Genomic DNA, 27,816 nt, shown 5'->3' on the forward strand with positions numbered 1-27,816 from the left:
AATACAGGTTCTAATTCTCATGGCACGATCTGTCCTTCACCGCACTAAATCAGCGTCTGGAAACGGGCTGTATTTTTGTGCTCTTTGCGCCATTGCTAGAGAACGCATTGTATGTGTTAGACGTAGTATTTTTATCTTCTGCAAACTCTTAACTTGTAGAACTAGTTATTGCAATATACTGATGACACCAGTGTTATTGGATTGGGATACTAACCTTGCCAAAAATTTTGGAAATCAATGACCTATTTATTGAATTCTTCCTTCCTGATCTCTGCTTTGATCATCATCTGGGATTTTTATATGCAAAAAATTGCTACAGGTGTGAACCGAGACATGGCAAGAGCTCTTTGCAGAGGTGCCATTTATAATTAAGGTCATTGTAAATGTGTAGATAGAGGCAAATGGTAGAACATTCAGAAGTGCTGAAACTGCTTTGAATGTTTAGTTGAAGAGAATCCCGACGTTGTCTAGGTGCTTTTTGAAAAATACTACTCCAACTCTGTAAAATCTTGTTCATCCTTATTAATTCTTCTCATATTCCACTGGAAGTTCTAGATATGCTGAGAGATTTATTTAATGCCATCTACTGAAACTCAGTTAAAAATTCTGAAAGGTTATATCCGATGTTGTAGCATTTCAAAGTTTAGAAACCATTTTATATGTGATTTCTTCTCATTTTATTCCTAAATCTCCTCAGTTCTCTAGTACTGTGCATTTCCACTGAAAATTTACCATTTCCTTCCCCTCCCACCCCAAAAATCTTCTCATTTCTTTCCTTTGAAATTTATCTTCTAAAAGTTGTAGAATCTCCTTCCTCCCTACACTCCCGTTCTCGTTTAAAAAACCAAACTTCCGCAACATTCTAATACATCGCAGGTAAGGCTGTAAAACTTTAATGCTTTGTCTGCTGATTTAGTGGAACCACTTGCAAACAGAAACAGTGTATGACAGCTCTGCATTTTTTTCAGATGCACTTTATTCTGTTGTGGTTTTATTCAGTGATTTAGGAATGTATGTTAGCTTTCATCTTTTTGAACACTTACACTAAGCCTGCATTAAGGAAGGTGCTAGTCTGAGGTTATTGCAGTTCCGGTACTTCTCCACGAAGAACTTTTTATGCTTTACTAGTCATTTCTTTGCCAAAATACACAGTTGTGCTTAAGCCACATACAAAGTGTTGGATGTAATTTGGGTTAATCAGATTAGTGTGTTATTTCATTGCCTTGAAGGTTTTGCCTTTTGCCTCTGGAGTTATGTCTTTCTCTTAGGCTTTTTTTTTTTTTTTTTGCATTTTAAAAATTTGTCTGTGAGCAACAACTGTTGTCTTATAGGAGCAAGTCTAATGAGTGAAATCTTTCCTTCCTTGCAGAACAGCCTGCGTAGAGACCACCCAGTAGATTTTAAGGAGCATCACTGAAGAAGTTGCTTACTTCCTACCTGTATCTGCTAGCAAATAGATAGGTATATTGTAGGGAGAGTGAGGACTGTTGAAACATCTCAAACTCTGCTACTTCAGATATCTGCAGTAACTTTGGTATTGTAGTACTATAACAAAGTACTGTGAACTCATCAAAGCCATGAATAATACCGTTAAGGCTGTTCACTTCAAGTCATGCATCACTGCAATTATAGGACTGATTGCATGTTTGTGCATTTTTATGTGTGTGATTGAATTACTGGGTAAAGCTCTCTCATCTCTAATTTTAATTACTCTTAATTTATGGTAGTTGGACTTCACCTATGACTGTTGTAATCGAGCAGATGGGTATTATACGAACCCAGGACTCGGCTTTGGTGAGATTGTTTCTATTAACTATGGTTGCTTTTTTGTTAACCCCTAAAGGAAAACAAAACTAAGCTCTTTATAGAATACCAGTTTTTTAAAAAACAGATTATAAAAAGCATAAAGTAAGTTCATGCCATATCAAATGTAATAAGTGAGTATGTTTGTCTTTAGCATAAAGTACTCTGCTATGTGGCATAGTAGAATGAAGTCCATCTATGAAGATGGCGTGTGACCATCAGAGGTCTCTACCATTATAGCTAGATTTAGCGGTTGCCTAAAATTTATTTCCTTTGCCAAAGTCAGCAGAGGCCATTGCACTGTTGGAACATGTGTGTACTTCCCTTAAATTTCACATGCAGGTTTTATTTAAAAGTCTTGCACAACTTGTAGCTATATTTATATGCCACTTACCTGCAGAAAGATATCCTGCTTCATTTTCCTAAGAGCACACATAGGCATGAGTCACAAAATCTTGGGCCTGTTGATTCTGTTGCCATGGAAAAATCCTCCTTGTTCCTTGTCCCTGATGGTTTCTGCTGCTGGGAGGCCTTTAAGCTTGTGCAGAAGGGCCTCTTCCTGGATGAGTCCTGGGTGTCAGTGGTGCCTCATAGCTCCTGGTTTTCATGCCCATTTCATGGGTAAGCAGTGGGATTTGTTGTCCTGTGTCCCCTGTGTGTTTCTTTGTGAATGTGGTTTGGATCATAGTGAGTATAGTTTTTTTCTGGAGGAAGGGGGAGCCCTTGTTCTGGTTCCTGTTGAACTGCTGTGTAAACTGCAATCACACTAGAACTTTTTTCATGTTCTAGAATGCAAAGGAGAGTCTGAAGTTTCTTATTAAATGCTTTTAGTTTAAAAAACACAAACACCGCCCCCCCCCCCAGCAACCCAGCAACCAAACATGTTATTTATGGGTGGGAGAATGTTCTTTTTACTGCTTACAAAGAAAAACATTATAATGCCCATTTACTAATACCATCCATTTCTTCTTTACGGGTACTGAAAAGCTCTTACTCAGTCGGGACTCTGGGATTAAGAGATCTAAGATGCTCTGTAGTGCTTGTTTAGAAAGCTGAGATCACCCTTCTTTTAACCTTGTAACGTTGCTACATTTTCTATTATGTTAAAAAACTGCACTTGATGAATAGCTCTCAGATACAATGAATCATAAGGCCAAGCCTCAGTCTGTAAGTATTTATAGCATCAAATTTTAGATTTTGATCAGGCTCATGTTTCAAATTATTTTGGACAGTTACAATCATTAAGATGGCAATCTGGACAGTTGAAGTCACTCAAAGTAAACTACAAAATATACTGTAAATACTTGGGCAAGGAGTAAGAGAATGATTCAGATTTCTGGCTTGCTTATCTCTCTTGATATAATTAATTTTCCATTAATGGTTCAAAGTTCTGTTTCAGTTTATTACTGTTTTTCCAGTCTATGTAGCATGTTTACAGATGAATGCATCGCAAAAATTGCCAATTATAGATTCACTCTTAGCATAGCTATGGAGATAGGGAAAAAACCAAGATGCTATTCAGAGACTTAAGATTAAATTTAATGTTTTCATGCTGGCTTTTTGGCACCTGCAATAGCAAAATACCACGCCGTGCTTTTTGAAAGAGAATAAACCTAAGACTCTTAAGTAGAGATGTATGCACTTACTTATGGTGAAACAGTGGTCAAACAGGAAGGTCCATTACATAGTGGGTTTTTCAATACTGTTTAGCTCAAGTTTGTTTGGCCCAACTATAATGTGCTTCAGGATAAATATGAATTCACTAAGCTAAAACAATCAAGCTCCCTCTTCATGGTTCTCCCCTGGAGTGTTAGAAAATGGCTTTGAATTTTTCCCTTTTTGATCAAGACTAAAGGCTTGATGTGTGTGTCACTAAGCAGCAAAGTTCGCTTCTACTGTTACAGCTTTCATCAGTTTAGTGACCCACCTGAAAGTTCTGTCAAAGCCGTCATCCGACTTTGCCCTTGCTGGGCATATCCTCTACTGTCTCCTATTTTTTCTTTTAATCTGTTTGTCTTCTGTAACAGTATATAACTGTTATTTCAACAATTTAGAGATGTATTTTGTGGAGAAGTAGGGTTTTTTGGCTTTAGTCCTGCTGCTTACTGAAATAGATGTTTTTAGATGGAAGTGAGGACAAGAACTGCTCACAGCATTTAAGATGTAGGCATACCATGGATTATGCTGACATAGTAAAATCCTTTTTTCTTTGCTGCAAGGTCTTCCCTGGGAAATTCTAGCATTGTTTACCTTTAATCATTACTGAGCTAGTGTGCTTCTAGAATTTTCTTAATTGACTTCAGAAATCTCTATGCTTAATAGTAGTAACTAATTTATAGCTCAGCATTTTATATAGACTTAGGGCTGTTTTTTCACTATACACATTAATTTGAGTTTATTACCATTGAATGTGGTGTGTTTCAGTGACTGATCACTGGGTACTTGATAGCCATCTTCAGTTCTTTATTGTCAACTTTGACTATCCTAAATGAGAAAAGACAAAAATACCCTTCCTTTGTTACTTCAATACTCTCTTTTTATGTTATTTCTGAAAGTACTGAATCACACTATTTCAGAGCCAATCCCTGTGGAACTGCTGGCTTACGTAATTGTGAGAACTGTCTGCTTATTTCTATCCCTTGTTTTCTGTTTTGTAAGAAGTAAGTAACATCTAGGAAAATCTTTCATCTTATCCCATGCCATCTTAGAGTTGTCCAGGAATAGTAGTTGCAAGACTTTTGAAAGCCTTTTGGAAATCCAGTCTATAGTTACCAAATAAATCACTTATCCCACTGTTTGCTGGTGGCTTTAAAAATCTCCAGTTTGTGATACACAGCTTTCTACTCTACAAAGCTATTTTGACTCTTCTTAATTACATCATATTTGACGCTCTCTCTGTTCTATTTTATATAAAATTTCCTACCAGTTTGCCCAACAGAAATATTGTATATAGGTTTCTGTTTTCCCTGATACCTACCAAACGCCTTAAAAGTTATAACCATAGTAATCAATTTTTCTTACTCTGTTGTCAAGGTTAATAGAACTTGATATGTTACATGTCACAACTAATAGTTCAACAACTTGTTTTCAGTTTTCTTTAGAGGAATGTCTTGTTCCTGGAAATTTGTTGATGCTCACTGTATCCATTTTGTTGTAACTGAAAATCTAGTGTTGCCTCCTACCTCCCTTTGATATCCACATCCTTGCCCCAACAGTCCCTGATACACCAATCTAAATGCAAATTACTCTTGTAACACTGATTGCTTAGACTCAAGGGCAAACATTATAATGGTGTTACAGTTCTTAGATAATTGATGCATTCTTAGGGACTGCTTGTTTAGGTATGCCGTATCCTAGCCACCAAATTGGACCATGTATCAGATGCTGATTTTGGGAAACTGTTTTGGCAAGTGTTGTCCCGTAAAAAGCTGCTATTTCAAATTAGCATTTTCTAATTCAAGAATTTCTGTACCTGTTACTAAGGTTGTGGGAATGTTTTAGTGGTGAACTTCTTGCAGAGCTGTAGAGGATAAGAGCAAATGAGATGTGTGAAGTCATTCAGTAAGCAGGCAGGACTAAGGAGGTAGGTGGTGCAGTTCGGCAGTGGACTTAGTAATTTGGATTATTCAAAGTTTTCATCCACTAACTGAAATTTCATGTTGAATTCCTGCTCACTGCCTACTGAATTTCAGTAAGTTGTTGCTGGGATCTAGTTAACTGCAAGATTTGTTTCTCATCACAAGCTTTGCAAACTGCTGGCATCCTCTTCCGGAGTTTTGAAGGCTGATGCACTTGGAATTCACTTTGTATTTGATCTGGCTGAGTTCAGATTTGGCAGCCTTTCGAGCATGGTCTAAGATGCATGAGTTCGATGCAGATTGGGATTAATTTTTTGTGTGTTTATTTCCTAACAGCTTGGTTGCTAATAGCTTTCCAGCTGCAGCTGTGGCAGTAGCTTTTAATGGTTTTGTGCAGCTTTGCAGGAATTGATTTGCTTGCTTTTTGTAATGAGGCCTACTGGAAACATACACAAGTCTTCTAAAAAATGGTATCTAAATAAGCACAACCAAATGATAAGGGAAGATTTTTGATCGGTGGCATTAAGAGTTTAAAGTGACGATGCTACTATGGTGCAGAATGCCAGACTTTCTGTTTCTCAGATATGATACAAAATCTTTATCTGGGAGAGCAGATTTCCAGTTGTGTTGTAGTTCTGAAACTTCTGGTGTGTGCTTTTACTACTGAGAGTTGGCCAGCCAGGCAAGTGTGCAGCATGTCAAACCCATATTTTCTTTAAAATTGAAAGTTGAGAAAACAGACTTACACATACATGCACAAGATGAGCAAAAGCTGATTGTTGAATGTGATGTGTTCCCTTAAGGTGTCCCCTCTTGTGAACTTGATAACAAGCTGTAGGATACTAATGAGGTTTTCTTGATGATCAGAAGGCAGCCTACCCTTCGGAACCTCCAGCAGCTGGATAGGACATGTGCCTGTTTGCTACAAAGCTGGGAATCCTTAGCACATCAGGGGGTGGGGGGAGAAGTGCAAAATCAAGGAACGTGCCTAATTGAACTCTTGGGTTGCACAAAGTCTGACTTACGTGCCCAAACTTCTGTTGCCAATAAGTTCAGCAGATACTTTAAATTTGGTCCCAGAAATGTGGTGCATGGTAGTGTAAAAAAACTTAAAAACAATCAAAACCCCAAACCTTAACCCTTCCAAAACCCCAAACCCACCCAAAACAAAACAGCATCACCACCCCCAATAACAACAAAAATCATACCAGCTTACACTTCAGTGGAAAAACTGATCTAGTGAAAAGGCAGCTTTTCTTTCTGCAAGTTTGATACTTTGAGAGATTACTATTTTCAACAGTAAACAATGCAATTCGCAGATATCTATAATGCTTCCACTAGGAAAATTGACAAATTTATCACAGCTTAGAATTTATCTTTTTTGTAGGGAGACTTTGGAGTTTCCTATCCCAGATTATCTCTTGTCAATTAAATGTTTTCCATCTGTTAACATTTGCCCTCTCTGTGGGTTGGCTATTGTGTCAAACAGAATTATTAGATGTTCATCAGATGTTCAGTATAGCAGATATAAAGCTGTTACAAGAGAATATTATCATAAAGTCAGTGTTTTCACCTGAACAATTATCTAAGAGTGACAGATGGCTATTATCTTTTGACAATATTTTATAGACATAAATGAAATAGCTACCATTTAACATAATATGGTCTGCTTTGTTGCACACATTGTAAAACAGGTAACGCAAAAGGTCTCCAATTATATACCACTAATCTAGCAGAAGGAAATAGATGATAAATTTTCGTGTTTGTTAATTCCTCCCTTCTCCCCCCGCCCCCGAGGAAATTAAATCTTTTGAAGGTGATAAATTGACCAAATCCTCCAGCTGATCCAAAGACAGACATTGAGTATTCCCTAGTAATTGCAAATTTCTTTCATGCTGTTTGGTCCGAACGAGGAAGATTGCCAGCTCTTCATTCTATAGCATCTGCCCTGAAATTATTAACTAGGATATCAGCTATGCATTGATTTTTAATATATGTGCTGTGAACTATTTCCCTGTAATCTGGCTAGTTATTTCCCTGTTCAAAAGACTTTTATTTCCAATGAGATAAGACTGTAGCTCAATGAAAAACTCTGTGTAATTCCTGGCATAAACTTAATCCCTTTAGATAATCCGTTATTCAGAAGACATTGCTTTTGCCATTTTAGACTTAAGGATTTATGATTTATCAAGGCCTTTCTGAGTTTTTAAGAGATATTTTCAGGAAGTTAGATAATATTTTAGCTAGATTTGGATTGTGAATGCAGAATTTAGAAAGCAATAATAAATTTTCTGTTTCTCAGCCATAGAAGGGCAGAAAACAGATTTATTTATGCCCTGTTTAGGGCCAACTAATATTTCACCTAAGGCAATAAAACTGCAGACTTCAGCTCTTCTCTTTTGGCAGAGCAAATGATACGGAAAATTGAATCTCTACTTTCATAGCACTGAGAATACAACTCTTTTTTTTTTTTTTTTTTTTGGTAGCCTCTATCTGCTTTAATTCATCAGCTGTGTAAGCAATGCTGCCTTGAAAAGGGGCAAGTGGGGCACAAAAGACCAAACAAAGGCTTGTGGAGCGTTTTCTGTATGAGACACAGTCTTCTGCTCATATGCTGGAGGATCCTCTGTTGTAGTTAAGAATTCTCCCCCAGACAGTTCTAGTAGACTGCTGAAAAGCTGATGGGAATGAAGAAACAAATGAGGAGAAAAAAAAAAAATTCCAAAGAAGAGTCTCTCCCCTTTTATAGTTCATCTACTGGAAAAAGAAGCTTCTGAGAATTTCTACTTCAGGTTTATAAAGGTGACAGAAAGGGAAACTGTCTCCTGTATTGTTTGAGAGGGAATGTTCTGAAGAGACTAAAAAACGCTTTGGTTGTGCATTACTATGTAAATGAAGGGAACAGGTCCAGACTGAGTATAAAGAAAATGGGTTTTCCTGTGTATTTTATGAACTGCATGCCATGTACTAAGGAAAATATGACATGATTTTGCAAACAATTCTCCATTATCCAGTAGCTAAAGGGAAGAGTGAAAAGTCATCATTACATCTAAGATAACAAACTGAGAAGAAAAGTCTAAGTTAAGGCTGACAGTTGGTGGCAAATGTTCTGAAGAATTTTGTGACAAAGTTTGTAAAAGAACTTGCTGATGCAGAGAAGGTGTGTTTCAGTAATTTGTGGAGCCTGGATATGTCAACCTTAGTCCATGCTCTTTTTGGCTGGCAGTTTTTACTGTTTTTTCCCCTCTATATCACAGAGTCATAAAATCATTCTGGTTGGAAGGGACCTCAAGGTCTAGTCCATTCTGCTGCTCACAGCTGGCCCACACTGAATTCAGACTAAGAGATTTTACAACCTCTCTGAGCAACTGTTCATTATTCTGGTGAACCTTATAATCCTTGCAGTGATTTCCCCCCCTTCAGATCCTCACCTGTTTCATTTTGACTGCTGTCTCTCATTCACCAGCCTCACACCTCAGTGAAGAAGTGAAAGACCAGAGTCAATTAACCTGTTAATACAGAGTTAAGGTTACCTGGCAATGTTCTTCCAGCATGCTGTATTCACTAAAAGTTAAATTTCTAGACAGTGGTATAGGAGATGAGGGATGTATGCTGATTAACTCATGTCTTCTTGGATCTGTCTGGAAGCACTTACAGTGTCAGGTGTAAATGTATTTAAATGGTGGAGGCACTTTTTGGAGCAGTTTAGCAAAGCTGGTGGTATAATGCAGGTCCATTGAAGTACTAGTTGCTGTGGAAGAGGAAGGGGGGGGGGGCATTTGCCAGTCCCCACATTTGTGATCAGATGTAAGGGATGTACCTTTACCATGAGAATTCTAATATAAATAACTCTGAAGTATCAGTCTGTTTGCAGTAGCTGAGACAAAAAAAAGGTCTTCTAGTCCAGTGCTGCCTAGTCTCCTAGTCTAGGCCAAATGGCCTTCTAGTCAGTGTTATCAGGAGTTACCATGGTCAAATTAAATTTGGAGGGATTTATTCCGTTGTACTTCAAGAAGCTGAAGTTGTTGAATTTGTTTTTTAGGAAGGTAAGTTACACTCTTCAAAAAATTTTATTGTATGTCAGTTATAGCTACTTCGGTGAAGAGAATGCTCTTTTAGCAGAGAATAATTATAGTTACCTAGATTCATAGCTGAGACATGGCTAGACTGAGTAAAATTTGCTATGTACATTCTGGAATTTAGTAGCAGTTGGGAAGGGGGAGGCATATTGCAGACATGATTTGTGGTTATGGTGATTTCCAAGGATTAAACAAGAATGCTCTATTTCTTCTTCTCCCTCATTGTCTCCTCTTTCATGTCCTGCTAGCACTTCCAATTAATTATTTTTCCCTTCTTGTCTTACAAAGTCAGCATCATATTACAGAGTATTAATACATAAAAAATTCTTTGTGGCCCTGTACATTATCGTGAATAATGGGAGTATGAACCATCTCCTGTAATTTTTAGAATAAAAACAGAGCTAAGCATTCTCAGATTTTTATAGCCAAAGGGGAGAATTGGGCACCTCTAAGGCCTAAGTCAATTGAACACATTTACATGTGTACATAAAGGATGAGGTGGATTGTCCCTAAAACGTATAATTTCTCCCAGTTGACGTCAGAAGGGTGTGTTTAAGATGACTAGGCCAAATGAAGAGTTTAGAGGCAAGTTGTATGAGTTGCATGTCACCCCTGCGTGTTTCTGGAGGAAAGTGTTTCCTTGGTCTTGTAGCCCAGGATAGAATTGGAGTATGTAGATAGAGAAGTGGCCCCTACCCAGCTGTGTATGCTTACGTTTCTGCTTTTTCTGGTTTCTCTTTAGCTCTTGCCTATCCAGCTGTCCATGCTTCTGGTCTACTTTTTCTCTGCTTTTCCTGTCTCCAGATCCTTATCTAGATATTAGAATGGCCCGTATGCTTCTATAGTGTACTTCCTTTTTTTCAGAGATCTTGGAGCCTGGCTCATGTAAAGCTCTAGGAAAGAAGAAAGTCTTAAACATCCTGAGAATTTAAGACTCTGCTTCCTTCATTTCCCCGAGATCCTGGAATACCTCTGGATGCTGAATGGGGAAGCTGACAATCCAGGAACCTGTCTGTAGGCTGAATTTTGTGCCCAAGAAATTGAGGGCAAGGATTGAAGCACAAGCAGTTAGCATCTCAAACCAACCAAATCTTATTGTAATCATGTTAAAATGAATGAGGGAAAGAAATAAAACTCTGGAAAGGATTAATATTGCTATAAGGTTCTCACTCATGCAGGGAGAGAAATTTTCTGTAATCTGAAACCTTCATTAGCCAATTAAACTGATCGTTTTGGGCTGCCAACTCTGTAATTAATAGATATTCACTTTAAGAAACATTCTTATTTTCAGAGGTTCTTTTTTGGTGGTGATGTGGGGGATTTTTGGGGGGTTTTTGTTTGTTTTTTTCTTTTTAGCTTTCTTGAGTTTAAATGCTAACATCTTGGAATCATTCGTGCATATGTGAATGGAAATGAACCTTAAGGAGAGGCTGCCAACTCAATCAATCCTTTGTGCACCCTAAGGTAAAATCCAAAAGAAATACACACTTCTGTGAACAGAACTGAAGTTAATGTTTCAGACTACAGATTGAAGTTTCTAAAAACATAAACAAGAAATCTATTACACAATTTAAAATGTTGCTTCCCTTTTCCTTCAAAAGTCATCTGTAGGGACTTGCACAGATAGTGATAGATCCTGAAGAACTTTCAGTACCTTGCTTAGGGGGGGTGCCTTTATGCCATCCCCTCTTTTCTCTGCCAACATTCATCTTCGTTTTCCATCCCTATTCTTCTGTTGTCTTGCAGCTTTTGCGTTGCAGCCTCCAGCTCACTGTTTGAGATAGCCACCATATTTTTTGTGCTTATGTCCCATGATGCTGGACACTCTTAGATTTCACCTTTTTCCAAGTTAGCTCACTCTTTCCTGGAACTCTCTGGCACACGTCCCAGGCATGTTGTTCTTTCAGGAAAATTTGTCCTTGCAGCCTAGTACCCATTAACGTGAGGCATACCTAGTAACTCAGGAGGCTTTTCATGTATGCACTTTTCCAAATTTGATCTCTCTTGGCATCACAATTTCCCTTTCAGGAAGAGATTGTAGTTGGGGCAGACTTTCTCAATGTTGTTTAAAAGTAATGATAATTTATTTTATTTAGCACCTGAAAACAAAAGCATTTGCACAAGTTTCTCTGCATCAGTTCATCTCTGGTCTCCACAGGCAATTTGTTCAAGTGTTTCACCATGCTCATAACGAAGAATTTTTTTCCCCCCTTACATCAAGTCCTAAGTTTCCTTTGCTTCAACTTCTGACCAGTTGCCTGTTGGCACATTTGTCCGGCTTGTCAGGGTTGCTCTGAATGGCAGCCCTGTCCTCTAGAGGACCAGTCAGCCAGTCTGCCCAGTTGATGTCACCTCCAGACTTGCTGAGAATGCATTCTGTGTCATTGCCCAAGGTGTTAATGAAGAAGTTAAACACTATCAGCCTCAGCATCGACTCCTCCTGAAAAGCAGCTGTCCTAACTAGCCTCCGGTTTGACTTTGAACTACTGACCGCTCCTCTGTGAGCCTGATGGTCTGACCACTGCTTCATCCACCTTGTTCATCCACCCAGATGCTATCACTCTAGTTCTTCTGTAAGGAGGCTGTGTCAAAAATGTTCTTGAAGCAAGCAATAACCAGTGCACTCCCCTCATCCACAGAGTCAGTCCTTCATCATGGAAAGCAATCAGTTTGGCCATGCTTGATTTGCCCTTGGTAAATCAATGCTGTTCCTAATCATCTTCCTGTCCGTCATGTGCCTGGAAATGCCTTCCATGAGGTATTGTTCCATAATTTTTCCAGGAACTAAGGTGAAGCCTTAGCCCGTAGCTTTCTGGATCCTCCTCCGCGCCTTTTTTAAGGTGGACATAATAATAGACATTTATGTGCATTTTATATTATAGCTGTATGTATCTAAAAACTGAGTGTTTTGGAGGCACCATGAGTGTGTTTGAGTAAGTACCAGACCATTGTGAACCCTGCCTCTCAATACCACTCTTGGACTGAGACAGAATGACAGTGTTGCCAGCTGTATTAGCAACAAGTAATACTAGAAATTATCATCTAGTTTCTTAGTTTTGGCAGATAAAATAATTTAGTTAATACAATCAGAGAAGAAAGGATATTTATTTTCCTTGTTCTGAGTAATTCTTTTTCTCCACTTCTTTATTCATTTAAAAATTATTCTATTGAAGTTGCCAGGGACTTTGAACATAAAGTGATTACCCGTGATTTCTTTTTTGAATAGTGACTAAGACGCTGTCTTGCTTGTAGAATGTAGTTATTATATTAAAAGAGCCCCAAGTGCCAAGAAAATCTATTTCATAAGATTGCTGATGGAGATTTAGTGTTGAGTATTGTCTGAACTTCAGTATGTAGGAAAAAGGTGGGAATTAAATGCAACTTTTTTTGTCTGAATACAGGAGGAGTGGTAACAGGGAATTGTATACTGGGACTTGTACCTTCCACTTAGTGGTGTTGGTGGGTGTTGGGTGTTGGTCTCTTCTCCCAAGTAACAAGCGATAGGACGAGAGGAAATGGCCTCAAGTTGCGCCAAGGGAGGCTTAGATTGGACATTAGAAGAAATTTCTTTACTGAAAGAGTGATCAGGCCTTGGAACAGGCTGCCCAGGGAAGTGGTTGAGTCACCATCCCTGGAGGTATTTAAAAGACGTGTAGATGAGGCGCTTAGGGACATGGTGTAGTGGTTATGGTGGTTTTGGGTTGACGGTTGGACTCGATGATCTTAGAGGTCTTTTCCAACCTTAATGATTCTATGATTCTATGGTCTTGTTCTCTTAACTTTGTCACCAGAAATTGCTAAATCTAAGTATGGATATTATTATTAATTATTAATTATTTGCTTTCAGTTATCTTTTTGGGGGTTCATCAAAGCATTATGAGTCTGCGGTAGCACGTCTTTTGCTATACTAGTTAGTGCCATATTGGAAAACTTGGAATCCCTGTCTGAGTAGCGCTCTGAGGTACCACGTCCAGGGAATAGGAGTGGTCTGAAAGGAAGTTTACTTTTTGTACAAAGTTTCTTTGCTTTCCATTTTATCTTGCCAACAGATGGTAAAAGATATAAATCATTTTGGTCAGGCTAAACTATCCCTGCATACATGTCTACATGTAATTTTATGGTTTAGGGCTTGCAGGAAAGCATGTTTTATTTTCCATCTTCTTCAGGAGACCAAACAAATTGAGTTTTTTAGTGCGTCTTCATATACTATATTTCTTAAATCTCTAATAATTCTTTTTAGTTTTCTTTTTTTTTTCTGTAATGTCTCCATTTCGTCCACAATTTTCTTGAACTGAGTGGAGAAAATTTAGTAAAAAGTGCTTCAACTGAGGCCTTATCAGTGCCAAGTGGAGTGGAAGGGCATCACCTGTCTTTTTCTTCAGATGACATGCAAAGGAAGAGCTGTTGATTTTGTTCCAGAGACAGTCTGAGTCATGGCTTTGTCAAAGACAGCTTTATTATCCAGTGGTTAGCTCAGCTGAGATATGATTTTTGGCCAGTACAACTAACACCAAGATCCCAAAGGAAAATCAGAAGGTACAGTGCACCACTCGTGATAATTGCTCTGGTGATGGTGGCAGTCTGACAATTTCTTTAAACATCTATCAATCCACTGTTACAATTAACTCTTACACTAGACACTCTGACTCATGACAAAGAGATGGTACATCATCCTAATCTTCCTTTTCTGCTTTGGAAAGTAGGATACTTGGATGAAAATCAAAAGTTGATCTAATGCATTTTGTATAGGAGGAGGAAGCATGTGTAAGAAAGATACAGGTTAAAACAATCTCAGCTGGACTGTGATCAGTGCTGATTTCTTTCCTTTTCCATTAGATGTGCTAAGGCAAATGTAGAAGCTTGTTTGTGCCTTGGGAAAATGAAGTTAAGCAATGTTTTATTGATTCTGAGGGACCTCATCTGGGAAGAGCTTCAGAATATTTTGAGAGATTGTGTGTTGGCTATGGATATTCAGAAAGGCTACGGCTGTATAGTACCAGTGTGTGGGGACAAGGTCATTTATGCTCATTGAGTGCACGTATTGTCTGTACATTCTGTCGCGTTGACAAGAGTTCGTGAGTTTTTGATGTTAAGTATGGCATTTGTCAAGTTCTCAGCTGACCTCTTACATGTGACAACGTATGGATGTAGCAAGGAAAAATGTTGCTTATGGGCTTTGATAGTTAGATTCTAAAATGACTTAAAAGTAGTCTTACCAGTTTGGAAGGAAACAGCTAATTGGGAACTCAGGCCACAACATACAGGTCTAATTGCATTTCCGTTGAGCGTTTGGCCTCAAGTTTGCTTTTTCTTTCTCCATGAAAGTGGTGTTTTTGACATCTTATAGAAGGGTTTGGAAACTGGGAGCTTTCCAACATGTGTTCCATTCATACAGTATTTCTGTTAGGCCACATGCTATATATTTTTTTTAAATTAACTTGAGATTCATATCACACAAGATAACCAGTTTTTCCATTATGGAGATTTCACTTGATAGACTTCAGAAGAGCCCTACCTTTCTATTTACACAGGACTAAGCCCTGTAGTTCTTACCTTTGCTGAGCAGTTAAAAGGCAGTGTATTCTTCACACAAAGGTCCTTCAAGTGGGGGTTGTGCTATCCACTCTGTAATTATCTCTGTTAACACTTGGACAATATTAAACCTAAAGCCGTGGTGACTTACACTACTTCATTTTAGACATGGCAGCGGAAGTGGGGTTTTGTTAGTCCTTTCTCCTGCATTCTGTGCACATCAGCCCTCTGTTTCCTTCAGTGCTTCAGCCTTTTTCAACCTTGCGCACATTCACAAACTGGTTTGTTTGGAAGCCTCCCACTGTGGAAAGCACACCAGGAGGGATGCCTGGAAAAAGAAAGAGGAGATAGTAACCTGTACAGCACAGGGTAGTTTCTGAAACGTCTTTGTGCATCTTGTCATTTGCCCCTTTCTTTCACAGTTTCATGTGTTGTGTTTGGCATAGGTGGAACTGAAATAGCTGCCAGTCCTCTCATTGACCTACTTCCATGTAGGTGGTAGTCCATGGGTGTAGTTACAGAATATGCACAGACTGAACAAACAGTGCTAACAAAGTCACCACTATTAAACTTTTCTTTTTTCTGCTGACCTTGGAGATTGGTGACATGTACCTGAAAGGATATGGACGTTCCATTTTCACAGAGGCATTCTGTGATGTAGCAGTTTCATAAAGTGAACCAGAACTCATAATTTTTGCACAGGTAGAATCCCAAGATACTCATGCCAGATGCAGTTAGTAATTCAGGATTACCTAATGGTGTTTTTTGTCTGTCTGAGTTACCATGGTTGTCCAGTTTATTGTATAACATAAAATGTCATTTAATACTGATATATTGAATGGCACTCATGAGTTAACAAGAAACGTGTAAGCTCTGAATTATTTCATGACTTAGTGCAAAAGAAGTTTCACAATGGTACTTCTGAAGGTAGAGCAAATCTGCTACCTTCACATCTTGCATTTCTAATGTTCTTGTATTACATTCTCTGAGAGACAGCAGATTTTAGGTCTGTGTAGGAAAGGAAATTCAATAACAAAACTAATACGGAAGCTTTTAAGATGTGTTTAAGCTTTAAAGCCATAAACATATTCTCTTTTTAATTATATTTTATGGTATTACCTCTATACCATAAGTTAAATTTTATATTTATCTTACTTTGCCTGAAAAAATGGAATATTCCCTTTAGTGTTGGTGCTACAGATGGGAATCCTAGCATACCACATACCTGTTCTCTTTAAGTCTTGGCATTACTGATACTGTCTTCTAACTTGATGTGAATTCTTACTCAGGTGTGTTACCGTTTGGTTTTATGACCAGTCTTACTTTAGTACCAGTATTTTCTCCTTTGTCACCATCTTGCTACTGATGTTCTTTTTTCCATTACTATATATTTGAGTATCAAAAAATAGGTTGTTAAGCACAAATACAGCTTTACTATTGCCATTGGAAAAATAGCACAAATACAGCTTTACTATTGCCATTTGAAAAATGTTGAGTAAATGGATGTTCAGAAAAACAGAAGGGTAATAATTTGTAAGAAGACTTGTATAATTCTTCTTTGCTTGGTACCCTTCTGCATTTGTCTACATTATCATTTCTGACCGTGTAAACCCAACAGTTGATTCCATCAGTCTTTAAGCAACCATTTTCTCCTTGTGCTTTCCTCTAGCCAAATCTTTGTTCTTTTTTAACTGTTGATGTAATGCATGGGTGACTTGGAAATGCTAATGTGCCATGCTCATGCTGTATTTATATGTTATAATAATCTCTCTTTTCTGTCTGTCTTAGACACAAATCGACATCAAACTCCCTTCAGTCAGGTCATTAAATCACATAGAGCTGAGTGAAATAACAAAGAAAGGTTCAAGTTAAGTTAAGTTCTGTACTGAGTGTTTGGTGCCTTTTAGTGTGGAAGTGTGTCAAGCAGCTGAATTTGTCTCGGTGTAGGGCACCTGCCTCCCTTAAAAAAAAAAAAAAAAGTCTGTCAAAGAGGAAACAGCGAAAGCAACTTTGCAGTTTTACCTGCATTGGAGGTGACTGCCAGATATAAACATTTGATCTGTAAGGAAGACAGTCAGCTTATTTCAACTCCCATGCTTAGCAAAGACACCACTGGGTACCTCTTTGGTTAACCGTGTAACATACACTTCTTCACCTCCCAGGTGTTTCTTTATATTACTTTATCAAATATTGAAGAAGCCCTGTGAATGTTAAATATTGTCTGTATTCAGAAGATAGTAATTACTGTGAGATATACTATTGTGTTTTTTTTTTTTTTAAATGGAAGAATAGTTCTTTTTTATTGCATCTTTCAGCCCTTTAGTGATGGGATGATTTTGTGCATGTTTTGTTTTTTTCTTAAAGCTTTTTACTAGGAGGATCATCTTTAACCCATTTAATCTCTTATCCAAGAACTGGTGTCTAAGAGACTTCTTGACTTTCAGAGGTTCTGTGTCATTACATGTTTCACATAGATTAACAACATTTCCCTGCCTATCCCAATCGCATAGATTAACAACATTCCCTGCCTATTCCCCGTATTCCCAATACAAACATTCTGGTTTGTGCCAGAAATGTAAAATTTTGAATGTATGTGTGTTTGGACAGGCAGAAGGTGGCTATAACTTGTACATGTTTTAAATAGTAAAGTAAAAATGGGTTTGGGTATGTTGCGGCAAATCATTTAACCAGCGTTGGCAATAAACCAGTTGCCATACTGTAGAAAAGGTGAAGAGAACCAGAATTTCTTCATTTATTCAATGTGGCTTTGAATTTGTGAGGTGGTGCTGAATACTAAAGAGGCAAATTCTAATACGGAAAAAAATATTGTAGGAATGAAAGCATGATGATAGAAAAGACATATCCTATCATTAGGAGGTGACAGAGATAGCTGAAGGGGTAAAGTATTGTGTGGCAAGAAGGCACAATGAAAGTAGCTGCAGTGGGAAAGCCAGTGCTGCGTAATATTGTTATATATTGATAAGTGATAGTGTATGTATGTGTATATAGATATATGCACATGTTTATTTAAATGTCATGAATAGTATATAAACCAACAGTATACATAGTAATACAGTAAATATATTACTATGAGAAGAAATGTAATTTGTATGAAAAATACATAATCACTATAGATTTTGTAATAATGACACATATTGCAATAATTTAATAAGTAATAGTGTAATTTTAGTACCAGGCAAAAATACTGCTCTTTCTATTCACAAAAGAATTTGATTTAGCATGAACATCCTAACACATTGATGTCAAAGTAGTTGGTTTAGTCGTTGGGACAATTGTTTGTTGACGTAATTAATCTCATTATGGAACTTTTTGTCACAGTGACTGAAGAAGGTTTCTACAATAAGTAACAGCTTTAATCCTTTTAAATTTTCCTTCATTCTGCAAATATTCACTATGTATGTAAGATTTTGTGGTTTTCATACCACTAACACTTTCTGACTCAATATTTTATTGTTGCTGTTGCTTATAGGAGAGTATTACTGTACCTTTGAATTCTAGGAATCAATAAAATATTTTAAGGATTGCAGGGTAGATTTCATGTTTTAAGTTTTTTATCCAAGCCTGTGTTGAACAATGCGTTTCAACAGGGAAGAAAAAAAATCAACTCCGTGTCTAAAGTATGTCTTGATTGTTAAGATGTGCCATCTAAAAGAAATGTTGTTTTATTTGCAGAAAGCCATATTCTTGAGGATGTAAACAAGTGTATCATTGCACTAAGAGAGCAAAATGTGGACAATTTAGATCGTGCAGCAGGTGCAATCCGAGGGCGTGCTTCAAGAGTAGCTCATATTGTTTCGGGTGAGATGGACAATTATGAGCCAGGGGCTTACACTGAAGGAGTGATGACGCATGTTCAATATTTGACCAAGAATGGTAAGTCTGATTTCTAAGCTATGTTCTCAGTTGCTTTGGTGGTATAAACTTTCCTTTATATGCCACAGTTAAAGTGAATCCTGTGATTCTGTGATCTGATGCACTAATTGTGCACTAATGATTCACTATATGGTCTTTTACCTCTTTTCAGCATGCTATCTAATTATGATGATACTATGCAGTTCAAAACTATTTTTAAAAATTTTATTTTAATTACATCATTTATGTAAGGTTTTTTAAGCTATGGAAGACTTTTTTTGGAGTTTTTAAGTAAAGGCAAGTAACAATGTTTGGGGACTTGTAACTGATGAGGCAGCAGCTTTCACTTTGTTGTACTGGCCTCACCACATCTGTTCTAAGCAGATGAAAGACAAACTCAGCGGAGGAGAAGCAGGTTCATAAATCCTTACCACTTTAAGGATTGTTGAGCAGTGGTTAAATATCCCCAAATATCTTCAGTTTTGCTATGCAAATTTGGAACTTCCTAAAATGGTTAGTGGTGTGCATTTCCTTTTTCATGATACTGAAAACTGGAATATCCTTGTTCTGGCAGTAGGGGTATAACTGCACTATTTTATAAATGGTTTCTGTTGTTTATGCAAACAGTTGTTGTTCATATATATGAATCTCTGGCCTTTCATAGCGCATACATAATAAAAAATCTGTGGAGCTCCCAGGACTTCCATGTTTTCAGTGATTGCAAGTTGGGTGGTTAAAAAATTGCCGTTAAGAAGTTTTCTGGCAAGTCCGTACACCCCTGGAATATAAGATTTAGCTTCATGAACTCGGAGGTCTAAATCATAGCTCTGTCAGTCTAAACAAATTTCTGGTATCTTACATTTGACTGAAATTTACTTTATTTTACCACAAGAAGAGACGGGAATTTTGTTTGAGGAATTTTGTTCAAATGGGTCCAGGACAGAACTGTCTTGATGTGAAACAATAGTGAACTGGCATCGCAATGAAGTGGCAAAAGGGACAAAACAACGAGCAGAGTTTGAAATAGACTTGCCTGGTTTTATCTCCTTTTCTGACATTTTGATGAGAAAATCTGAGAACTTTCAACATGACATTCTTTTTTCATAACTTCTGAAAGTACTATGACAAATACCACGGGAAGCAGCAATTACAGGAAAGCATAGTTTTGATTCCCGTGTAAAAGCTGAGCCCTTTTTTCTTGAAACTGGTAGTGTTTAAACACATTAGGAGTTGACAGTGATTTCTGTTCTGTTGCCTTGCTTTGACAGTAATATATAATGTACCTAAATCCGTGTATCTATAAAAGACAGGAAGACATAAAACTGGTTTTGGTTGGAATGTTTGCCTGTGTCAAAGGACATCAAGCATGGTGTCATCTGCTCAAATGTCTTTGCAGTACTTCAAACCTAAGAATCCACTATCTTCACATTAGTCAGTAAGAGTGGAAAAAAGAAACATGTACTTTTCATTCTTAGCTGTATTTGTACATCTGCAATGAACAGACTGTGCAAGGTTTTTTGGTTGTCTGTTGATTTTCTTTTGTTTTGTTTGTTTGTTTTAACTGTTTCAGCTTACAGGGAAAATGCAGGTAGGCTGCAGCCCTTGGGTGTAACCCAAAACATTCTATCACTGCTGTGTATTTATGCTGCGATTAGCTCCTAAGTTAGCTTACACGAGTAACCTAGGGCAGTGAAGTGCATCCTTTATGCCCAGTGAAAACGTAATATGTTACTGAAGAGAAGTTATTGGAGGCAGAGTATAGAGTTAGTGAAAATGGAATTATAGAATAATAGCATACATGGAAATTGCAGAGAAATAAAAACGCAAATGAAAGGGAGAACAGGAGCCAGAAATGGGAAGGATGCAAATTGGAGGTAACAGGACAGCGAAACTGTGCATAAAGAGGAACAGATACATTTACTGTTTGTTAAAACAAAGACTGAGGTTAAATTGTAGCACATAACGTTGAGGTAATTTATAAGAAAAAAAGAGGTTAAATTCTCTGCGTTACAGTACATTCAAGAAAAGAGTGTAAGATTGCTGAATCTGTCTCTTTAGCTGGAAGACATCAGGCATATTTGAGATGGTAAAGTGAGCTATTCAACAATAATACCATAATACTGCCGTACAATGAGTATTAAAAACTGATGCTTAATTTCTTCGCTCAAGTTGCCTCGTCCTGTTTAGATACAAGTTGTTTTAGATCCAAGCCGAATGGATCTCTAGAACACCATACAATGGAGTGTCTGCTTTCTCAGGCTTATGTTATGCTGCTCCTCCATTTTGCCCCTTCCCTTTCCCCCAACAAGAAGAAAAACCCCAAGCAAACTAACAACGAGGCCCTGTAAGAGCACCATTTACATTGTGGAGTGAAGCTCTTAGAAGTTAGGTAATACCAGAACTAAAGTTGTCTTTGCAGCCTTGATTTGCACTCTATGTGTGTATGCATTATGGCATCGTGATTATGTGATCATACACAGATACGCTACCAAACAACTGCTTAATTCAGGTCACTGGATGGACCTGCTTTAGACATATGCCAGGGTCACATTAGAGGGGGCTGGTGTCCATCGGATCAATTTGGGAAGTAATGAAGCAGAAGACTGCAGGAAGATAGTATATGGTCTGATAGTGCGGATGGTTCATTTGGACTGCCACTGTCTGTACAGAGTTCCTGTGTGATATTGTGTAAGTTCATGAGGCTACAGCTAATTGTGGTGTGCAGGAATGCTTCCCAGCTCCTGGTCTGAGTGAGGCTGTGCCTCCTTGTTCTGCATCACAATGAGATACGGACATACTCTGTCCCTTCTTGCTCTCAGGTTTCAGTGGGAAGGGCATGTAAGTATGTGGGTAGGAAAGAGAGCTGCAAAGCATTCCAGCCAACTCCCTACGCTAGATGATTGGAAGTCAGCATTGAGAATCATGCCCTGCAAATGCACGCCCCAGGGTCTGTATGAAACCTTTATGGACTACTGGAGAAAAGCATGTTCAGTCGTGTGGTCTGTACACTCTGTGCAGGCAATTGTTTAAACCAGGATTTCGTATCTTGTTTTTACAAATACAAAGATGGTGGAGGTTCAGGCTGTGTTCTGGTATGGTTAAGACTGAAAATGTTAGTACTGATACCTCTCTGTCATTCCTAATGTCTGGTACTGTTGATTAGATTGAAATATGCAGATCCTTGCATTTTGATAGGGTTTGTGTACTGTTGCATGAAAGCAAAATGAAACCTTTGGAAACACTGTTTATAAAAACCTAAGGTATTTCCTCTTCAGAACTGGAAGAGTAACCTTGTACTGTATTTTTAAATACCAAAGTCTACTCTATTATTTTACTGCCTGCCAGAATCTGCAGCAGTTAAATTTAAGTAAACAATTCATATTATGGCATGTATCTATTGATATAGTAAAAAGCCTGTATTTATTGTAAATTTTGTCTACAGTTTTGCTTTCATGTCAAAGTATAATGTACTATATACATATATATGTATGTATACACATAGATAAATCCTCTAGTTATTTAGATCTAGGAATCTTGTAAAAAACAAGGAGAAGCGTGGAGACAAAGACGATAAGTATTTTAACTGTCTTAAAGAACTAGTGGAGGTATCTTTCTCTGAATCACTGGAGTTTTGAGTCCACGTTTTTTTATTCCAGTAGTGCTGATGGAGTTACAGCAAACCATTGTCCACAGCTTCTTACAACCAGAATTATGAAATACCTTGCAATTCACATAGAGATAGGGCTTAACTTTAAGTTTAGGAATAGTAATTAAGTTGTATTTGGAATGAAAAACAAACGTAACTGTTCCCGAATTAAAGGTCAGCTGTAGGGATTGTTCTGAGACATACTGCTATGACACACAATACTGTTCTCACTCCCTTTGAAGTATGGATTAAGACAGAGTTTAATCTCTGAGTCAGAATGGTGGAATCAAATGTGAAGATGAACGTGGATTTGAAAATTTCTTCCTGCCTCAGTGTTGTGGTTTAACCCCAGCCAGCAGCTAAATACCACGCAGCCACTCGCTCACACCTCCATCCCACCACCCCAGCCCCCCCGCCCCCGGTAGGATAGGGGAGAGAATCGGGAGGGCACAAGTGGGAAAACTCGCAGGTTGAGATAAAAAAACCGGTTTAATAACAGAAATAAAACAAAGTAGAACAGTAATAATAACAATGATAACAACAACAATAACAGAATATACAAAGCAGGTGATGCATAATGCAGCTGCTCACCACCGGCCAACTGCGTGTCGCGAATGGGGAAAGGGCCCACTGCCGCCCCCCCCTTCCCCCCCCCCCCGTTTTTATACTGAGCATGATGTCACATGGTATAGAATACCTCTTTGGCCAGCTGGATCAAACGCCCTGGCTATGCTCCACCCCCCACCCCCAGCTTCCCCTGCACTTGGCAGGGCATGGGAGGCCAAAAAGTCCCCAGTGCAAGCACCACGCAGCAACAACCAAAATATCAATGGGCCATCAGCTCCTCTCATACCAAACCCAAAACACAGCACACCCCCCCAGCTACTGGGAAGAAAGTTAACTCTGTCCCAGCCCGAACCAGGACACTCAGAAAATGTTTATAAACCTGTGTCCATAACTGTGAATTCCAAATACTTTCTCAGTATAAGAGGGATGTAAGTCAGATTTTTTACAAATATCCAAATGCCTAAATTGTGTAAGTCTTGTTGAAAGTCATTAAAACTGTTATTCATGTGGTGTTTGCGCCCATAAACTATGAAGTAGTAATTGAATTGACTGGAATCTAACAGTTTTAGAGATTACTGCTCTTCTGATGTGATACCAGCAATGTTACTTGTAATTGGGGATTGAAGGGCAAAATACATAAGAGGTGTTGTTCATTAAGTGAGTCATCGTCTGGGGAAGTACAAGTTTTTAGACATTTCGGAGTGAGGGAAAAACCTCATCTCTAAACAGTCCCCATGGCTTGTTCACAAGGCTCCAGGAGCTTTATGTTGAGTATTACATAATTGTAATTCTTTGATATAGCAGGGGGATACTAAGGGCAATTTGTGGCCCCCTTATCTCCTCAAGAGCTGTGTAAGCCTGCTACTTCTAATTAAAGATTTTCCTCAAATTTCTAGTATTTATGCATGGCCTGTTTGTACATTTGGTTCTTGTGTTAATGTGAACAATTCCTCTGCCTCCACCTGGATTTGGCCCACCAATGGGCCAAACACATTAAACTTTCAGACCTGTTCTGGTTTGTGTTCAGTGATTTTCTTTAAAACCTTCACAAGTTTTGGTTACCTTTTTTGAAGTACTTTCCCATGATTTTGTCCTAAAAGTCATTCTATTCCTCCTGACCCAGCTGTCTTCTGTATTGGCAGCATGTTTTAATATCATACTGTTTGCCAGTGTCACTAATGAATTTATTTATTTGTTTATTTCTTGGTCCCAAGATTGTTATTTTGGCCCAGAGCTTCCAGAGTTTCCTCTCACTTCATAGCCCTTTCAGTGTGATCAGTTGTATAGCCTCCATACTAATACTGATCTACTCCACCTGAAACAGAGCTTCCCTGTACGGTACTTTATTAAATGATCCTGCAGGCTGGATTAAATCTACTGCATTACTTTCCTCTGGGAAAAGGTAATTTTTCTTAGCAATAAAAGATATTAGTGTTACCTGATATGAGCTTCCTTCCATCTTCTGCTTTTTATTTAGCTTTTCCGTTTACCTCCATGTCTTGCATGCTTATATGCAAAACTAATGACTTTGTATTTTCCTAGATGCTTCACTTGCCTTTTTCAAACACAGTTTGCAGGGTTGTCACAAGAGTTTATGCGAAATGTCCACTGTCTGAATCTTTTGCAGTGGGGTTTGTCTGTTTTCTCCAGTTCAAGAATGTTACACTCTCTCTCACCCAAAAGACACCTGCCAAGGAGGAAACATAAGAAGGCTTTGCAGTCTGTTTTCTCCTGCCCACTCTGACATTTGCTACGTATTTTATCATCTTTTGGAGTGCCATCTAAGCCAAAATGGGGAGAGAGAAGCGCCTCCAGAGACTTCATTGACACTTCCTAAGATACATCTTCAGATTAGATGAATCAGCTGTTGAAGGTCCTTACCTCTTCTAGTAGTAGAAAAGATACCAATATGACCAACTTTATTCTAGGTGATTTATTTGGGGGTAGCTAAAATGAGGTGGATGAATCTCACTTGTTCTGTGGTGCATGCAAAATCAAAAGTTTTCATTAATTTAAAAAGACTAGTATTTGTAATGAAAAAATACTTTCTACTGCTCATTCATCACCCTTAGAATGAGATTTAAAGATAGTAATTGCTATTCAAGTCTGTTTAGTATTCAGAGGTTTTTACCCTTGCTTGTGAAGCCCAAAGACTGCTAAAGAGGACTGAGTCTTTTCACTGTAAAATATTTTAAAAAAACCTTAAAACATTTGGTAGAAAAACTGGAATGAGGCTTCAATATGCAAGGTTATGGAACTGGTGAGCTTGTGAAATTGGTGTGCAACTCAGACAAGGAACAGCTTGTAAGAAACTTCAACAGAGAATTATTGTAAGAGCTAAGAGGGGAAAAAAACATTAACTAAGAAAAGTGCTGAGGATGTTTGCGTGACTTAGCCTAAAATATTTTCTGTTTATAATTACATGGTGATTGTAAGACTACGACTTAAGCAATGACCCTTCATTCTTGTGACTATTACGAAGTCAATAACCTCCATTCAGTTAAGTCTGCAGCTAGTGTTTTTTTCTGTAAGGCTCTGTTCTAAACCTTCTGTGAAATGATGTTAAAAACGTTGGCTTTAAAAACTGTGAGGTTTGCTTCAGATGTGAAGAATGTTCTGAAAAATAGGAAGAAATGTTATCAAAATTGTTTTGTGTTCCAGATAATCAAAAAATGACCCTGGACATAATGCCATTTCTTTTTGCCAATCTTTATTTCATTTCCTGTAGCTCAAAAATAGCTTTTCTTCACTCTTAATAACAGTAATGTCCATGTTGATTATAAACACTGCACGGGAGTTAAGATGCCTTTTACTACACATTTGCTTGCTTTAAAATGCTGTTGCACTTAGTGATCATCCAAGGTACTGAGAAGAAACTCTTCTTCAATGCACAGTTCCAACAGGCTTTGTTCTGTAAAAGCTTCAGAGTGTGCAGTGCAGACTCACTGTCTAGGGCACTAGTCCTGAAACACACAGTCTCCAAAAACTTTCCTCCTTCTCAAGATAAAAGTTAGTAAGAATAGCATTTAAAACACAGCATTAACATAAAATAAGTTCGTATTTATGAATAAGCTAATAACTTTATTTTTACAGTTTTCAATTTAGTTTTGATTTTTTTTTTGGTTATTAGATCACTCTCCTGAATTAGGATAGTAAATACATTTGTATTACCAGCATGGATTTGACATACATGGTCTTGCTCCAGCTAGTTACACGGAGAGGGGAGGGAGACAGGGGAAGGGTGTCTTGGTTTAAGCGGCATTTGCACAAGAAACTGGAAAAGGGAGGATTTCTTGTGAATTCTAAATCTTGCTCCCATGATAATGAATTTGCCATGTACCCTGGTGAAGCCAGGTTTACTTGCAGTCTGATTCTGGAGCAAAGGACATTTGTGTAAGCCTTCCTTAAAGTAGGAACACCACTGTTGTCTTTGTTTCTTTAATTTCCACAAGCCCTTAATAAAATTTTTATTCCTGTAGAGGAAGCGAGGATGATAGTATAATAATGTACAGTAAGTACTTTTTTTTTCCAGTCAGTATAATAAATCTACATCTATGTGTGTTCCAGGAGACTATTTTTGTTGGGTGGGTTTGTTTTGGTTTTTGTTTGGGTTGGTTTTTTTTCAGTAGAATTGCCCTTCTGTGTTCATCATATGTGACACTTTGTGATAAATCTTCACTGCTTCTCTTCACTTGAGGCTGTAATGTTAAGAACCTTTCATTTGCAATTCTGTAGTCTGCCTTTCACTTCCAGCTTGGTAACCTTTCAGGTGGTTATTTTGAATGTATTTTTGAGAGCCTCTGTGGCAAGGTTTTTCCATTACTGTTGTCATAACGTTTTTCTTGTGGTCTTGCACCTACAAACCCTGATACTGTTGTTGTTTTGCATTCTTTGGGGAATTTTGATAAGCATGCTGTACCTGTTGCATTTGTCCATGACTAACTTTCTATGTCTCAGACACCAGTTAAACAATTATTTTCCTTTGCCATTCAACATTCAAAGAATCCTTTTGTCCTGTTGTCTTTTAGAACAGCATAGTGCATTGGAGATGACATCTGCCTTACAGTGGTTTTTGTCTATTTTATAAATTCTTTGTAATAGGAACATTTTAGTTCTTAACCTAGCAGCTTTGGCTTTTTCTGATGCTTCCTGGAGCTGGTTGGTCAGACATACCTACGTACCAAAATGTTTGAATTCTTTGGGATTTGCCGCTTTTCTAACCATTTAGTTTTGTAACATTTAAGTGTCAGAGCATGATCTGCCTCCTAAACAGAACTGTGTACTGAGTAACTTTATTTCACAAATCATTAAGAGTTAATTCTGTATTCACTAGTCTATGAGGACTTTTTTATTTTAAGTCTTCAGCATGAATCCAGTCTCATTAAGGTTTTCCGTACACCTGAAAAATTGCAGTAACTTCTTGTTTTTCAGTTTTAGGTCACTCTCAGTTCTTCCTAGCTATCATTTGTTGTTGTTTTCTAAACTGAATTTACAAAAAGCATCTTCCACAGTTTCCATTTTTGCATGGAATACTTTTAAAAATGTTCTGTAATAAAATTCATAATTTTCATAACATGCTATATCATAATCATAAAACTATATGGTCTTCCCCCTGCCCCCAATAATATTTCCAACTGTATACAGCTAACCATTCCAACATCTGCTCTGCTTAAGATTTTCTCACACAGTGTCTCACACAGATTCCTTTCTGGCAAACATGCCCTCAGCCCTTCAGGTT

General features: G+C 37.9%; 1 protein-coding gene across 1 annotated transcript in view; it reads left to right on the plus strand.

Annotated features, from left to right (window-relative positions):
- Positions 1 to 27,816, plus strand: part of CTNNA3 (catenin alpha 3) — a 524,245-nt gene that overhangs the window by 368,488 nt on the left and 127,941 nt on the right. The window contains exon 12 of the mRNA XM_075154246.1: positions 18,686 to 18,886. Coding sequence (XP_075010347.1) covers positions 18,686 to 18,886 — 201 coding nt within the window. The remainder of the gene's footprint in view (positions 1 to 18,685; positions 18,887 to 27,816) is intronic.

The sequence above is a fragment of the Calonectris borealis genome, chromosome 7 (assembly GCF_964195595.1).
Source record: "Calonectris borealis chromosome 7, bCalBor7.hap1.2, whole genome shotgun sequence".
Lineage (NCBI taxonomy): Eukaryota > Metazoa > Chordata > Aves > Procellariiformes > Procellariidae > Calonectris > Calonectris borealis.